Consider the following 17,266-nt stretch of genomic DNA (forward strand, 5'->3'; position numbering starts at 1 on the left):
AAAAGGGTCGTTGGACTTACAGGTTGATCCCTTCCATCGGGGAGTGGCTGGAGAGAAAGCATGGGGAGATCAATTATAATCTCACCCAGTTTCTCACCGGCCATGGAGGATACCGTCAATACCTGTACAGGTTTAAATTGGACACCTCGCCTAATTGTCCAAACTGCGGGGTCCCAGAGGACCCGGCGCACGTTTTCTTCCAGTGTCCTAGGTTCGTGGAAGAAAGGAAGAACCTGGAGGAAACTCTAGGTGAAGTGCTATCACCGGAAAATTTTGTCCGAAGAATGGTAGCCTGTCAGGAAGACTGGGATGCGATCAATTCCATGATCGCTGTAATCCAGGAAAAACTGCGAAAAACAGAAGAAGTGAGGAAGACGCGGTTACGAACCCCGCGGGTAGACGGAAGGAGACCTAGCTAAAGTAAGCTAACTCCGCCCCGTGATGTAATACCTAAAGGTGGTCCCACGGGGTAGGGGGGGAGTCGGGGGTGGTTTTAGTGGGTAAAAATCCCACACTCTGGCGTGCCCAGGCCAGAGTCTTTTGAAGATTTCCACCTCCTCAAAAAAAAAAAAAAAGACAGACAGACAGACAGACAGACAGACAGACGGACAGACAGACACCGTCTCGATTCTAATAAGGTTTTGTTTCACACAAAACCTTAAAAATAACAGCTATTTGATTTTATCACTTCAGCTGGTCTCATTAGCGAGAGCGTGGGGTGTGCTCCTACCTCTAGGAGAAGTTATGTAATAGACCTCGCAATTTGCACTTTAAAGATGTCAGAGTTGATCACTGTTAATTAGATTTTAGTCTGACCATGGTAGGTGAGCAGGCTGTAATACCGAGACGCAAACGTAAGAAAACGGATTGAGCAAAGTTGAACGAACTTCTTGACAATAAAGTGTAGTTCCCTAGGTGATCCTTTGGTGATAGAAATTGGAAACTCCTTTGTCCTTCGGGAACTTCAAAGCATCTGCCATGGATGGAATCTACCTAGCAATGCTAAAGCAGAGGATAGAACACCTAGAATCACTTCTTAGAAATATTTTCCGATGATGTTTTGCTCTGGGCTTATGTTCTCTGCTGCTCTTGGCAGAAGGTTAAGGTCAACTTCGCATCTAATTTCGGGGAGGATGACTTTTGACCCAAAGAACTTCAGACAGATTAATTTAACGTTATTTTCGCTGTGGAGAGACTGGTTGAGGATTACCATGAAAATCAACATACTTAGCAGCGTGGAAAGTCCTGTGACTCTACTTTTTAATTTTTGGTTTCAAAGATAGAGGATGCTATTCTGAAAGGCGAGTACGCGATAAGGTGTTCGTCGATATTAAAGAGGTATTTCACTGCGCGCCGTTGCTGTATGCTGTGGTGTTGGTTGCTACGTGACAACATATAGATATATACATATATTCCGAGTATTGCAATGGGAGCAGTTCATAGACTGATTGGTTTCAGTCTATAGGGGAGCAGCAAAAGTGAGCAGCACAGAGCATTGAACAAAATATTGGGAGACCTGAATTCCCGTTTTGTAATGCCTTCTGATTTCCGTATCGCCATACATCTACGAACTTGTCCCCAAATGTAGAGGAAGCTGGGACGAACCAGAAAAATGCGTGGCAGGATATATTGACATTTTCTACACCGACGTTAAAAAAAAAAAAAGGTTCTGAAATATGAGTCTACCTTTCGGATGAAAACAAGCAATGGGCTTGTTCCTTGGGACAATATACATACAGCGGCCTTTTAGGCTGAGGTGTATGTAATCATACGAGGTACACATCGTGATCTGAAGCAAAAGTCAAGCTGCAATGAGGATGTTGAGTAATCGTTTGATCACCTGAAAAATGGTTGAAGAATGTAGAAAACATTTGAACAAAATTACTAGGTTCAATACCTGGTCACTGTGGTGTAGAGGAAAATGAAATCTCAGCGAGTTCAATTTCTCCGTTAGATCGAAACAAACCATTGAAGTGTTAGTAGTATTGGGTAATGCTGGTACCAAAAACTGAGGATAAGCTGGACATAAGGAAGAATGGAAGAGTCTAAATGTTGCTAGACTCACCAAACTTGTCCTGTCTGAACCAAAAAAGCATACTGCAAAGTTTATCCAAGGGAAAAGTAGGAAGACTAGAAATATTGTGGACATTTCAACTAGTATAACTCAGCAGCTGGACATAGGCTCTGAATAGGAAGGATTCCTTTTGAAGAATTTTACAAGATGATGATCTTATACTGAGGAAGCTGGATTCATGGAACATTTCTCACTATATTAGTGCCCCTCCTATGATTAGATTTTTGGTACTGATCTAACGGAAATACTGCGATACGTATACGATTCTGAGTTTCAGGAAGGAGGCAGGAAGGCGCAAAACCCTAAATTGACAGGTCCAAAATAGAAGGATAGTTTTATTGGCAAAGATGCGTTTGACTTAAAGATAAATTCTGTCAGTATGAATCAAGCATAAGCAGAAATATTGCCCAAACAGCTAATTCAGGCTGTTGTCAACGCTCGCCAGACAACAATACTAAAAAGAGAACACAGCAGGAGAGACTTTCCTTACTACTGGTAGGACGAAGATTGGACTTCCAAAAACAGCTGTCTACGTATAGACAATTGAGGCACGACCTGCAGAAAGTGATGAAAGAAAGTCAAAGCAGAAGTTTTAAAAACCACTGTAAGGATACTGACATAAACCCGCGGGGCACAGTCTACAGTGTGTTGACGTCTAAAATAAACGGATTAAAGACCAGAGTGAAATTATGCGGTGTTTCCAACGATTAATTAATTGAAATAATAAAACTTGTTGTTTCTTTTTCGTTGGTGTGGGTATTTATTCTTGCAAATACCGATATTTCGGGAACCACTTGTTCCCTTCATCAGTGCAAACAAGTAAAAACGGACGAGAAATAATCCCGAAGCGGTTCACAAGCTGATTTAGAGGAATAAGAAGTATGATTATCCAATTTGATATTAACAGCGAAAGAAGTGGGCGAAGAGCGTAAATTGGAGATGTGTGACCAGAAGAGGTTGAATTCCCGTCGCTCAAGAGAGCCTTCGATGCTATTTAAATATTGGGAACGGGCATTTTTGATCAGAATTTTCGCAGATTAATGTAGAGCTAGAACTTTGCCCTGTCTTCGACATCACCGGAACGATTAAATCTCAGACGAGCTGTATGTTTATCGGTATTTGCAAGAATAAATACCCACACCAACGAAAAAGAAACAACAAGTTTTATTATTTCAATGGATTAAAGACGTTGTACTTAACCTGTCTGATAACGCTGAAATCAGTAGTAGAGATACTGTTCCCGGAAAGATCGAACACCGTGATTAAAGCAACCGGTGCAACCAATCTAGAGATCATTCCTCGTATCACCGAAATAGTAAGCGACAAGAAAGCATTCCAAACAAAGCAGTGAAAACTGTGGTCTGCATAAATATGTTTGTATAAACAATGCAAAAATGGCTCGCCAAAGGGATGGCACCAGACGACTAGGAGATCCCTTCTCATTTCGTTCAATATGGCTTCTGAATACGATGGGAAAAATTCTAGACGGGAATAATTACCAGCAGATTGCTGGGGCAGTTGAAAACAAAAACGTTTTATCTGATATGCAAAAAATGCCGCTCCACCGTCAATGCAATGAAAATGGTGGTGTATACCGCGGCTGCTGACGTAAAAGGGGAGAGATGGTGGTGGGAATCATAGAATACTGTACGGTGATCACATCGCATATAATGTGAGATCGTCGCCCATCAAAAGGTCGCTAATCAGGAGTAATACGCTCCTAGACTACAATATCAACACTGATGAAGGCACAAATTGCAACCACGTGCCAAAAGGCAGGGATCGGTGTTTGGCCCACTGTTGTAATTGAATATTATGTACGATGGAGTCTTTCGACTGCTTTACCATGTAAATGATTCAATGAGAGTATGGTATGCTATTGACCATGAAAACGTTCTACAAATTTTATTTTCATTTTTAATACTTAGTCAACGCTCAGGCTGAACGTCTGCTAAAAAATTTTAATAGAAATCAAAAGTGGTTGGTTTCGTCAACGATTTAGCCGGATATGTGACAGTGGTTGTGACAACGCGGCGTTGGTTTTAGCTGGTTTATTGTCGGTAGACAGCCTAGCTGAAGAGATGCCACAAATCTACGCCAGAAGAACAACATTCAAAGTCGACGTGGAAATTATCACGATCGAGGGAAACGGATGTCAACGGTCAAATGGCAGACAGATGGAATAGCTCAACAAAAGTTCAATGGCACATAAGCTGATTACAATTATCGATAGCTTGTTTAATCATCGCCATGGAGACTATAGGTATTATCTAGCCACAGTGGCTACCGTAAGCCCCCCCCAATACCCAACTTGCCCAGTCCAAAACGGACACGGAGTACCAACATTCTGAGCGTGCGTTTCTTTGTGGATCACATGGTGCAGTCGCAAGGCGGATGGAAGGATGTATTGTAATTATAAGTGTAAGTGTAAAAACGTCAAAAAACGTTCGGTTATCGCGGAAAGGGAAAGTCACACAGTGCTTTTGATGCATCGAGCGTCACCAAGTTCGGGTTCGCCGCCGACAGAAATAACGATTCCTAGATATATAAATTAATCAAAGTCTTCAATGTTTTGCTCATTAGGATGAAGTCCAACCATACTGAGGGACCTATTCCAAATCAAGAACCATTGGGGATTGTGGATTCGGCGATGGTCAGGTTTACGAGGAAAGATGTCAGAGTTCATGGAACGCCTCCATATTCTCTGGATAAGGCAACAGGAAGAACGCAACCGATAAGAAGAATATAGAGAATAATATCGGTGTCAGGACACAACCCTGGCAAATTCCGCTTTAAGCCTTTAAATTCCTCTAAGAATTCGTTCTGATAAAAGCTATTAGTTTCACCGCTCTTCTTGTATAAAGCATTCCACATACACCTTCTGTTCACATTGTCTAAACTTTTCTTGAAATCAATGAAGAATTTATGTAGCGAAGCGGCGATGTCGTAACGGTCATCACCTTACTATCCTTGAGAGACATCCAGCGGTAGTATTGCCGAAAGCAGAAATATTATCGTATTAAAAAAAAATAAGACCAAACGGTACTGAATAGTACTTTTGTATGAGCTCACTTAGCTCACTTACAGACAGCCTGTTTTCTTCGTTATTTTCAGAGATACACAGTTTTCGCTACCTACAATACTTTCCTCTTAAATCAACCTGTCTGCCCCTGGATGTTGCAAAAACTTCCTCCAATGTCATAACTCCTTTGAATGGACTTTTCCGTTTGTTTTGAACTAGCAGCTTCCGCAGGGGACGGTTCCACTTTATGTCCACCTTAGTGGGTAATTTTATGCCTTTTATGGCGTTATGGGTCGTTCACCGAAACCATTTTTGCTATTTTATGCAAAGTTTGGGCTATTTAATGAAAAGGTCACAGACAAGGTAACGTTGCCAGTTCAACTTTCCAGTCATTTTGTCACTCACAAAAACGTTATATTGCCAAATAAAAACTTCGTTTCGGTTTCTGTCAAGAAGTACTGAAAAATACCTACGTAACTGAAAAAGTACTGAAAAACTGAACTTCAAACTGTACTCAATTTGGTACCTCTGGTACCAAAAAGACAACACTGTTCAGTGGGTTTACTGGCATTTGCACGTTTACCATAAAAATCCTTATAACTTACTTACGGTAAGGTTTTATGTTTTTTTTTCATTTTCTGTACCAAATAATTAAATCTGGACTCCGACCCACCTCCGATTATCTATGAGTTTTCATAGTCTCTTTATATGACGGCTTCAAATCCTGATTCGTGGATTTTTCAATATCCTTTATACAGGAAAAGCAAAGTTTATCTATGAGCTCTACAGGGGATATGCATTTTATACTATAACTAATCCTTACAGTGCATAGATCCCACGGACGGGATTCCGCCCGGATTCGTCTTTCCACGATCATGTTTTTCGCTTAATTTTATTTTGAAACTTTAAATAGAAGAATATGAGAAAATAATCTCCTATTATTCATTCGAAATTGCCGAAAAATACTCCCCTTTAATATTCGTTTTCCTGCTCACGTGTCGCGATTAGGCTATATGATTTGAATAAACAGGATTCCTACTAGATTGCCTATAATAAGCAATAATACACTCAACACAGTATCTATCCATCCTTGTACAAATTCCATTCCATCCTTTCTTAAACTTCACCCTTATAACCTTTCTGTCCTTTTGTGCCAGGGAATTATCTTCTAAAAATTCATCAAGTATTTTCTACACAGGAAATATCGTTTGAATAATAATAAAGTCTAAAAAGATCTTTTGTTAGGACTTGTCAAACTCAGAACAGTGCCAGATGTGATGATGATAAGATAGAAAATGCTTTCTTCCTTAACAGAAGGGAAAGTATCTTTTTTTCTCCTGGAATCCGATAACTTGGGAGATGGATGCCAATGCGGATTTAAAGGGACAGTTTGAACGAGTATATGTTAACATATAACATAGGTACATAGAAAGGACTAGACTTGATGGGAAGTTTAGTGTGCTTGCTCTATAATTTAAAGGACTTTAACCTTTTGCCTAGTTCAACGTTGAATTATTTTCAATGATTATTACTGGAAAGGGAAACATGAGAGGATCTCATTGAAATTCCACTCCAGGCGTAATTATTGGAGATAACTCGCTGAGGGATGATGACATGCCTCCGGATAGTGGGGATTTTTAATGGAGGAAAACTGGATTTTGATTACACGTATAATAGGTGAAGAGCAATTATGGTGTGTAATTTACAAGTACGATGTCGAGCAGAGGAGCAGATTTTTTCCTCCATTCCTTGTAGACGGCAGACCTGAATAAATTTTGATATTCCCTTGAGTCAAATAAGCGCCTTAACGTAATGTGCTCGATGGCGAAGATTATACACAATTCTAGGCAATAATTTGTATCTTGTTCGTGAAACAATTACTTTAGGGATTTTCGAACAACATATGAACATTCTCGCAAGTAAGGTTTATGCAGACAAACAATTGTACATTATCTTTTAATGTGTAGAGCTTTGTCATGTTACTTACATAATCTTCTGGTTTTCTGGACACTGAAGGACGATTTTCTTAGGTAATGGACCCAGAACTATTCTCAATAAAATAATGAGTTGGGAAACCGGAAGCTTGACGCTTCAGGTATAAAAGGTTTTGTGCTTCCCTATGTGAGGAGCATAACGTAGTTTTCCATTGGCTTATAGCATTGACCCGAGATATTGAAATCGCTCAGTTCTGGGCAGGTTACTGCTATTGCCAGAACAGAGCGATTTAAATATTTCGAGGGGCAGGTTACTGAATTCAGCGATTTAAATATCTCGAGCCAATGCTATCAGCCAATGGAGAACTGCGTAATGAAATTGTTTCACGCATTAATACAACCTGGATGAAGTGGCATTCCCCAACTGGTGTTCTTTGTGATCGACGTATCAGCGCACGTCCCAAATCTAAAATTTACTGCAATGTCGTCCGTCTGCCGCTCTCTATAGTTCTGAGTGTTGGCCGACTATAAAGGACAATGAACGGCATCTTGCGGTAATGGGGACGAAGATGTTGCATTGCACTGGTGGCGTGACACGTTTTGATTACGTCTGAAGTGAGAATATCCCCCATCGATATGGGTTTGCGTCGATTGTGGAAAAACTGCAAGAGAGGCGTTTTCGATGGTGTGGTCACGTAACTCACGCTAACGAGAATTCAACAACTAGTAATGGTCAGAACATCGAAAGCAATGGGAAGCAACCAAAAAACCGGCCAAAACAATGAAAAAGATCACCACGAGCCGACCCCGCTTGTGAACTGAAGGCCGAAGAAAAAGAAAAAGATGTGAGGAGCGACGAGTGCACGACAGCTCCGTGTAATATAGTTAAAAATTCCATTGCCCTCTATTTTCTAGAAAGCAATTTAAATAAATCTTTTGATGGAAAGCCCTGTATTGATAATGGTCAACTTCATGCGCTTCACGCTCTCAGTTTAATATTATTAGCAAATGCCAACAATTTAACCAACATCAAATATAAAACAAGTCGGAATACCGGAAGCTCGTGCTTCGGGTATAAAGGTTTTCTGTTCATCTTATCTAAGAAATTTCAACGCACATTTTCTACCCGTATACAGCTACAAAACTACGAGACATACATACATATTACAGCCGTAGATGTTACGCTCACCCTAAACAAACAAACTGCCTATTTTCGAATACTGTACACATATTGGCACGTACGTAAAATGATCGTACCCATATTTCCGATTTACTTCTTATATCTATCTGAATTAGGCTCTACCCGCAAAGTTCATTAGCTCGCATATACTATATACCTACAGACACACATGTCTCGTTGGAATAACTGATATTCATATACAAATGATTAAAGAACTAAAACAAAATAATTCTTTTCCGCCCAATTCATAAGAACTTACTTCGTTTTTGTATTGACGAATTGATATGTGATGATGACGTCATCAGGTAGTAGTGTGCTCGAAATTCACAAAAAATTGTAAAGTTTCACCCCCCTATAACTTTGTTAATAATAGTTGGATTTTCTTCAAACTGACCAAATTGTGCATTATTTTCTTCATTACACGCATGCCAAATTTTGTACTTCTGGGACGAACATAAGGGGGGTGCCGGGTAAATTTCTAAAATGTGGAAATATACTATTATTAACTTTATTTGTGTAGATATCGGAACCGGATATATTTTGAGGCCTAGATTTCGTAGAGATGCACTATTGAGATTTTTTTCAGATTTTTCGGTTGGATAGGTTCTGAGAACGAGACCTGTTACACTTTTTAGGGGTCATATTTTGAGCCCTCACTCTCCTATGTTTCACCCAGTATCAAATATTGAACCAGTTTCGAAAAGTACTAATTGAGACCTTTCATTTGATATCCCACATGGCCACATTTTATGAAAAAAAATTTTGCACCCTCCTTTCACATGTATGGGGAGCCCCCCTTAAACTTAACACAAAATGGGGTCAGTTGCTGCATGTAAAGGGAACGACAGATCACATACTCCTGCCGATTTTAGTGACAATCGGTTCAGCCGTTTCCGAATAAATCTGCTGTGACAGACAGACAGACAGACAGACAGACGGACAGACAGACAGACAGACAGACAGACAGACAGACAGACAGACAGACAGACAGACAGACGGACAGACAGACATCGAATCGATTCTAATAAGGTTTTGTTTCACACAAAACCTTAAAAAGGCTGGGGAGAATTAGATTCTTCTTGAATAGAATTTTAATATTTCACTCGAATTTCAATTATTCTCGTTAATTATGACGTCAGCATCTTATTTGTATGGCTTAGGATACTGTTAATTAGCACGAAATTGATAAGTTTGAACTTCTATAACTTTGACACTAATAGTTGGATTTTCATGGAACTTAGCATGTGTATACACGAGACTGTTCTCTATGTCGGTGCAAAATTTGGTACACTTAGGATGAACTAAAGGGGAGCTTTTAAGTCAATTTCTAAAAATTGATAATATACTATTAGTAAATTTATTTGAGCAAATACCGGAATGGGATATCTCTCGAAGATTAGATTTCACATAAGTGTTTTACACAGAACCTTAAAAAGGACTGCGGATAAATAGATTCTTCATAAATGGGACTTTAATATTCCAGGCGAATGTCAATTATTCTGGGTAATTATGACGTCAGCATCTGATTTGCATGGCTTTGGAAGCAGTAAATTCGCGCGAAATTGCTAAGTTTGAACTGCTATAACTTTGGCGTTAATTGCCAGATTTTCACGAAATTTAGCACGTATGTACGAAATATTGTCCTCTATTCTGGTGCAAAATTCGGAAGTCCTAAGATGAATTTAAGGGGGGTTTTCCAGTAAATTTCTAAAAAGTAGTAATATACTATTAGTAAGTTTATTTGAGCAGATATTGGAATGGGACATGTTTTGAGGCCTAGATTTTATCTAGGCGCACCACCCTGATTTTTTTCGGATTTTTAGGTTGGGTAGTTTCCGAAAATGAGTCCTGTCTCACTTCAAGTGCGTACACTTTGACTCGTTACTCACGCACTTTGCAATTTATGCCAAAACTAATGCCAGTTTCGGAAAGTACAAATCGAGGCCTTTCATTTCATACATTTGATAGACAGACATTGAATCGATTTTAATAAGGTTTTGTTTTACACAAAACCTTAAAAATGAAGACCAGGCAGAGATTAATATAGTATAGGTGGGGAGTTTTCAGTAAGAAGTGGAAATTTTGAACTTTTCAAGAATGTCACGGAGCCTTAAGTCGCATTTTCTTCTGAAAGGACGAATCTGAGAACGACGTTAGACTTATAACTCTTTGTGATGAAATTTATTGGTCTTAAGACTTCCTTTGTACTGAAAACCGCGAGAGAAATTTGCGTAAGTAATCTTAGATGATTCGTCGCTAGGCAAGTTCTGACATGTGTATCCTGAAAGGGTCATCTATCCTGACAATCCCAAGAGGTGGCGAAGACGATTAAGTGAACAATTCGTTACGAAAAATAAAAGTACGCTACTGTTGGATACAACACTTATTGACTTACTTTCCCTGTTCTTAATTTCAATTACAAAACCCTATCACCACCCCTCAAAACTATAAAATTAATTTAAATATTTTCAAATTCTAATGGAGCAATATTCTGATATTTCGAAAATAATCATTACCTTTTTATTGTTGCTTTCACATAGGCCCGCTCATGCTGTCAATTAGGTGCTTTTGTTTCTGGATAAAGCGAAATGCATCCGAATGAAAATGATGCTGACGATTTTGTTGAGGCTAATCCGGGATAATATATAAAAAAAAAATATAAATTATCGAAAAAATTGATGCATTTTCTGTTGTTGTCCCAGTTGACGGGGATTTTTGGGTTCAAGTTCCGGGCCGATGAATTAGGGGCATTGGGCAGATGCGGAAGGTGAACCGGTGAGTCAGCTTGCTGAGGAGATGTTGGGCCTGCTGTTAGAGTCACATTCATTCATATTTCATTCAATTCCCAATTTTAAAAAGGAAAAACACTGAAGTAGAAGAAGGATTTCGATTTGAAATCTGCTCGTAACAGTTCACAGAGACTTCCAGAAAACTAACCCTTAACGTCGCATAATAAACTAAAGCCGGCGTAGCAAGAAGAGTGCAATTGCCTTCCTACCAATTAGTTAAAGCCAAAAAAGGGACCACTTGTGGATGACAACGTCCGAACTTTCACGAGGATTCAGCGACAGCCAGAAACAGTTGAGCAAGAACTCGAGATAGTGTAGACAGAGTTACAATTTTGGACCGGAGAATACATAAACTTCTCGAACAATTCGGAGGCACCAGGCGTTAATAATTTTCAAAGGCATTCAATACGCTTTTTCGATAGCCCGCTCACCTGTTCGATGTAAATCATACTCCACGTAAACTGTGCTGACTAGGCAAATTAGGCTTGCAGGTTGGTCCAAGCCTAAGACGTTGTAGATGATGAAATCAGTGTGTCATTCTGGCAGTTGTTCTCCACCAATGACCAACCTTCAGTTACATCAAATCACCGTTAGTGACCTAACTGTCGGCGGCAACATCGTAATGATATCTTTAGCTGAAACATTCCAGTTCGTTGTCAAACCTATTGAATTATATCTTGAAAACCTCTTCTATCCAATAGGTCGGTCCCTCTCTCGTGTCTCGGAACCCAGAGAGAAATTTTGAAAGATTTTACCGCCGTCTCTGATGGTTACTTGGCTGTTAGAATAGATATATAATAATTTGCTAGTTAATCAGTATCATGACTCCGGGAATTGCACTGTACGATACAAAGTATTTGGTATGAAGATTCAATGGAAGGAGGTGACAACAGCTTTTGCATTTTTATATAGTACATTATACATTTCTAAATTTAGCAAACAAAAAAGTAATTTGAAAAATATAAAAACTCCCACATTGATAACTGCTCAAATAAAATTAAAATTAATTAACTACTATATTTTTGAAATTTACTGGAAACCTTTTTTATGCTAGAAGTATAAAACTGCACTAATATAGATCGCAACATGAAGCACCATACTGCAAAGTCTGGTGAGCATCCTACTATTATTAAGAATATTAAAATAAATCAAATTGATCTGTTTTACATAATTTTGCTGTACTCTAAGACATCATCAGTAATACATAACATATTTACGAGATGCTTCTTACAAGTGGAACCATCATAAGAAATGCACAAAAGCTTTCATTTCTGAAGCGCCGAGCTTTTGGCTTCCAACTTTTATTATTATTTACAGCCACTTCTTTCACCCTCTCCATATATTCGAAGAGAGTGGTGAAGGCGACTTAACATATTCTGGATTTTTTTATTGAGGATGCTGGTAGTGCTGAGTCCGCACCCACTTGATGATGGGCCCGAACATATGGGAAGCAACTTACTTCCTCTCTTGTGGCCCACAGACTTCCCTTTTTTGGGTTAAACACCCAAGTTTTCCAAAAATGTTGACTGACGGTTTCATCCAGAGCAGAAAGTAATGACAGGTGGTAATCGCTCCATTTTATATAATCGCAAACCGTCATGAATAGGAATTATATTGAAGTGAAATCCGTGGTAAGTTCAAACCAAAACCACGCCAAAGTGAATTTTTTTATTGAAGATGCTGGGAGTCCTTAGTTCGCACACACTTGATGATAGACCGGAGCACTTGGGGAGACAACTTACTTCCTCTCTGGAAGTTGGCAAACTTAACGGGTACACCAACTGGACCATCAATCGTTTGATCTCTCAGACGTAAGATGACTGAAAGCTAATACTCAGCAAACTTACTCTAGATCAACAGCTTGGAAGTAGAATAACAATGGAGATTCATCAAATCTCCGATTTGCTGGAAGAAGAAAAATCGATCAAATGGCTAATTCTAAGTATACAAGATTGCCTGCACCCTTGGTAACAAAGTGGATTGGACAGACTAGAAGGACAGTTGAAAACCGCCTCAGTGAGCCCCTAAAAGTGGCCGAGTTGCCGGAAAAAAGGAACGTTCTCTTTCCTTAGTTCCAACATAGCCCAGATCTGAATTGGCGGAGGTATATAAAGTAATTAAACATAGCCGCAAGTATCTATGTATCTATATATGGCTGCCATTTACCCCTTGCTGGGGTATAGCGCAACAGTTCGCGGTTACCTGAAGTACTCTCTCACCTCATTTTCCTGAAACCCCTTCACCCTTTCTCTACTGTTTTGTTCTGTGCGTATGGGGCGTGAATTTGGCTGTGGGGCGTAGCAGCAATGCGATTATCGGTGCTCTGCCCAATAATGCAGACAGGTAGAATGCGATGATCCGTCAGACTGAAAACCTTGGTGTGATTAATGCTTATCTAACTCGCCTTGCCTCTCTTTCAAAATCAAGCGACACTCAGCCATGACTCAGTGGGAGAGCAAACATATGTAATCAGCGAAGTCGGGGTATTTGGAGGAAGATGCCGTGGTCCATTCAACTCTTCCATATCCTGCGGAAAAGGCAGCATGGAGAACGTCACCGATAGCAGCACCTTACATTTTGCGCCATCCTATGTCGCTAATAGCTAATAGTTTCTCCAGGGGGTCCCTCCTACGCAGAGTACTCCAACTACATTCTTTATTCACAATATCGAAAGTTTTCCCGAAATTGATGAAGAGCAGGTGAAGCGAAAATCTAAACTTCGCGAACTGTTCTAAAATGATCAGCAAGATGCTGCTGTGATCAACTGTCACACTCAGAACGGGTAGGGTATCGGAATTTCAATGATCATTCCCTTCGTCCACTCTTTAAGAAAGGTCAGGGGTTGCTAAGATTTCCGTGCAAATGGAAGTAGCGCATGTGCAGTAACTGTGGGTGCAGCGATAAATAACTCTATGAAAAAACCGTCGCTTTACTTCGTTTGAGCGCATTGATGGCTGAAAAGATTTCTCTTCTGCTTGGAGGAATAGTCCGTATCCGCATGTTACGGTGACTGGCCATTTAATTCACAAGGGGAGGAACTTCACTGAATATGATACTGTTAAGAACCGTGATGAAGTGTTCTTTCCACCTCATCAGTTGCTCGCCGTCCTAGATGAGGGATCGACAGTTAACGTCCACGCATGGCTAGAGAAACGGCAACATAATATAACATAAATAAGTCATTGAAAAACAAATTTCATTTTCAACCGCCCAATAATTTCGGGCGTACCTATCGTGATTCCGGACTTGCATGGGTTATCGACCTAATCTGCGACATGCGGACATCATTTTAAACGGATCTCTTAACACAATATGGACACGCAGGCACTCGCAGCTTTCCAACCCTGGGAGAAGTGGCGAACGTAAGTGACTCTCAGATAGTGATCCCTTTCGACCTGATGTCTCCGCTGACACTCTTAAATCTCTTGCTGATTTCGAAGTGGTCGGTCTGATTGCTTGTATTCTGCTCTCTCTGAAATCCACAAACCTTCCACCATTATCATTACGATCGCCAATACAGTGCTTCCATATCACATATCCGAACAATGTGTCATCATCACAATTTCAGCTTTAGAAAACCTCGCTTCAACTGTGTGGAACTGCTCGTAGAAAGCATTCTTCTCCACTATATTGGAAGCCTCCGTTGGTGAGTAGCATTGTATAATTGCAGCCAGAAGTCTGTGAGAAACCAGCTCCCAGGTCAAGAGAGCGCGTTAGAAAAAATGCGGCACCAGATTTTCGTCTACTACTACTCGGTTTTCCATGGCTAGAAATTTAAGTTGGCTGGAACATTCACAGAAGATTAACTACTTAAAGTCGTTCTTTCCCCATACAAAGAACAGCAAAAAAGATATTGAAGACTTGGTCATAACTGGTCAAAGAATGACCAAAGACTTTTAGGTGAGGTCATATCGATTTCATCTCCAAGGAATTTCTCCAAGGAATTATTAACAATAAATTTCATATGAAAAAGATATCCCAACCGAGAATATTCATCCAAAATCAAAAGTGACCTGAAAATTTAGAGACAATTTTTTAAATGTCCCAGTTCGTCCAGGACTGATTTTTCTTTAGTTCATGACCCATAAATGACAGTTGATCTGTCACTTTAATTTGGAGATCAAAGAATAGTCGATGGTTAGGGAGGGACCGTCGTGAACGAAGCTAAGAAAATTTAAGTTTTCAGGCTCTGCGGAAATGGTAACCTACGTTGGAAGTGGGACTACTATAACTCGCACCTACTACCCAGAAAAGAAGTGTTAATACTTTGTGAAATAGTTTCCCAACTTGCTTACTCATTAGTCAAAAATCCATTGATTCACTGATGGTTGTCCACTTCCAGTTGAAAATGTCTTGGCTGTATCGAAATCCACTCAGAACTCTTAAGTCCATATTTCACTCCTTCAAGAAACTATTAACACAAATCTTCTGATCTAAATCTTTAGATCGGGATTACGGAGCGTTATAAGTTTCCCCGCTTATTCTCCTTCCTCCGTTGAGGCTTCTTGCAGTAACTTTAACCATGCGAGACATAAATCTCGAGCGAAGTATGAAAGTTTTCTAGCAACTGTCCTTATCCCATTTACACAGTTTTCAATATGGTCATTGTTCGCTTCTGATTAATGGTTGGAGTGAAGATTTGCACGAATCTTTTTGTTTGTTCTACTCAAGTTTTCAGGATTATTTTCGTCCTGCTTTATTCAGAATAAGGTTCCAAAATTTTATATTTGTTAGTTTGTCCCTAATGTTACCAAATTCTTTGAAAAGGTGGTAAAATGTTTGCATTTAAAATGTTGAACACTTAACACTAGCGGAGCGTGGTTAGTCCCAAACAATGCAGCATACGTAGATGCACATTTGCATGCAAATACTCAGCGTGCATGTTTCAGGGAATTTCGACAATGTTCTGATATATTCATTTGGTTTTTAGGACAGAAAACTTAGCAGACTTTTGTACTTACCTTTTCTAGGAATACTTTAAAACTTATTCACATGACACATTTTGTACTCGGAACACATATCTACGTACGAAAGGAGCTCTTCCGAGAAAAGCCTTGAAAACTGAAAACACTTTGCACTTAGACCGCGGGCGAAATGCAACGACCCAGCTGACCCTATTTTATGTACTTTTCGAATAAATCACTCTTGGCATCCGATATTTATGGACTCGAATATACGTACATATGTATATATGCTGGGAAAGCCAAGCAAAGTAGGATAAGGTGAAGTGGCTTACACTCTAGATACTCACGTCAAGTAAATACATTAAGCTGGCCCTCTGATGAAGATTACGTTCACACATGCATCCTAGCACCTGATCAAGGCTGATATCCAGAGCGCACTGGTAGCTGTTGTACGTGCAATAGGGATTCAAGCTGGCTGCACTGTTCCCACTTTCGCTATTGTTGGTCAGGCCATTCTCTTTGACTTCACACTGGTTGCAATGGCCATGATTTTGGTAAGTGCTTCTTGCAATTGACATAATTTTCGAATTAATTGCCGTTTCCGAGCCATTGTCATATGACAGTGCTCCCGGCTCGCCCTTGCGATTCTGCTGGCCCCTTATGATCTTCCGTAGTGTTATGCCCAATGAGTAAATCCACATCTGTAAGGGAGAATTGAAAGGACTTATTGTTTAATTGATAAATAGTGTTGAGGATAAAGCGGTATGAGAGTAACGTCTTTATGGGAGCCATTATTTTGCTGGGGACAGGTATTCCCAAATACTTATTTAGTGCTTGGCAAGGACATATTCGATTCATTTTTCATCTTGTGTACTAATGGCTTCAGGTGGGTGTTTGTGGATTGCTTAAGGTTAGTGACAATGGGCTGGGATAGGTTTACAATTTAGTAGAGGGATTTATGTGGCCAGATGACGAAAGCCGCTTTGAGAGTAGGCTCTTTACTATTTCGTTTATATGATGATGCCGCTAGCTGAATATTCGATAAATTGATTTTATGGAAGCATCTCAAAGGAAAGGAAAGGAAGAAGAATCCTCCGAAGAATTTTGGATGGACAATTTGACGAAATCTATGAGCGATACCATGACCGTCAGGTTGTGGATAAAATCCGGGTCAATAGGTTACGGTGGGCGTGTCACTTAATCCGTATGGATGAGGATGATCCAGCCCGGAAAGTCTATAAGGGCAATATCTATGGTAGAAAAAGAAGACGAGGCAGACTCTGCCTGAGATGGAGCGATGGCGTAGGTCAGGACAGCTGTTAGGGATATCGAATTGATGGACCTCGGCGCAAAACCTGGAGTT

General features: G+C 40.0%; 1 protein-coding gene across 4 annotated transcripts in view; it reads right to left on the reverse strand.

Annotated features, from left to right (window-relative positions):
• The window catches only part of LOC119652307, a 710,323-nt gene that overhangs the window by 189,967 nt on the left and 503,090 nt on the right, over window positions 1–17,266 (reverse strand). For all 4 annotated transcript variants that reach the window (XM_038058200.1, XM_038057485.1, XM_038059052.1 and 1 more), the window contains one exon: window positions 16,251–16,604. In XM_038058200.1, the coding sequence (XP_037914128.1) occupies window positions 16,251–16,604 (354 nt within the window). The remainder of the gene's footprint in view (window positions 1–16,250; window positions 16,605–17,266) is intronic.

The sequence above is a fragment of the Hermetia illucens genome, chromosome 1 (assembly GCF_905115235.1).
Source record: "Hermetia illucens chromosome 1, iHerIll2.2.curated.20191125, whole genome shotgun sequence".
Lineage (NCBI taxonomy): Eukaryota > Metazoa > Arthropoda > Insecta > Diptera > Stratiomyidae > Hermetia > Hermetia illucens.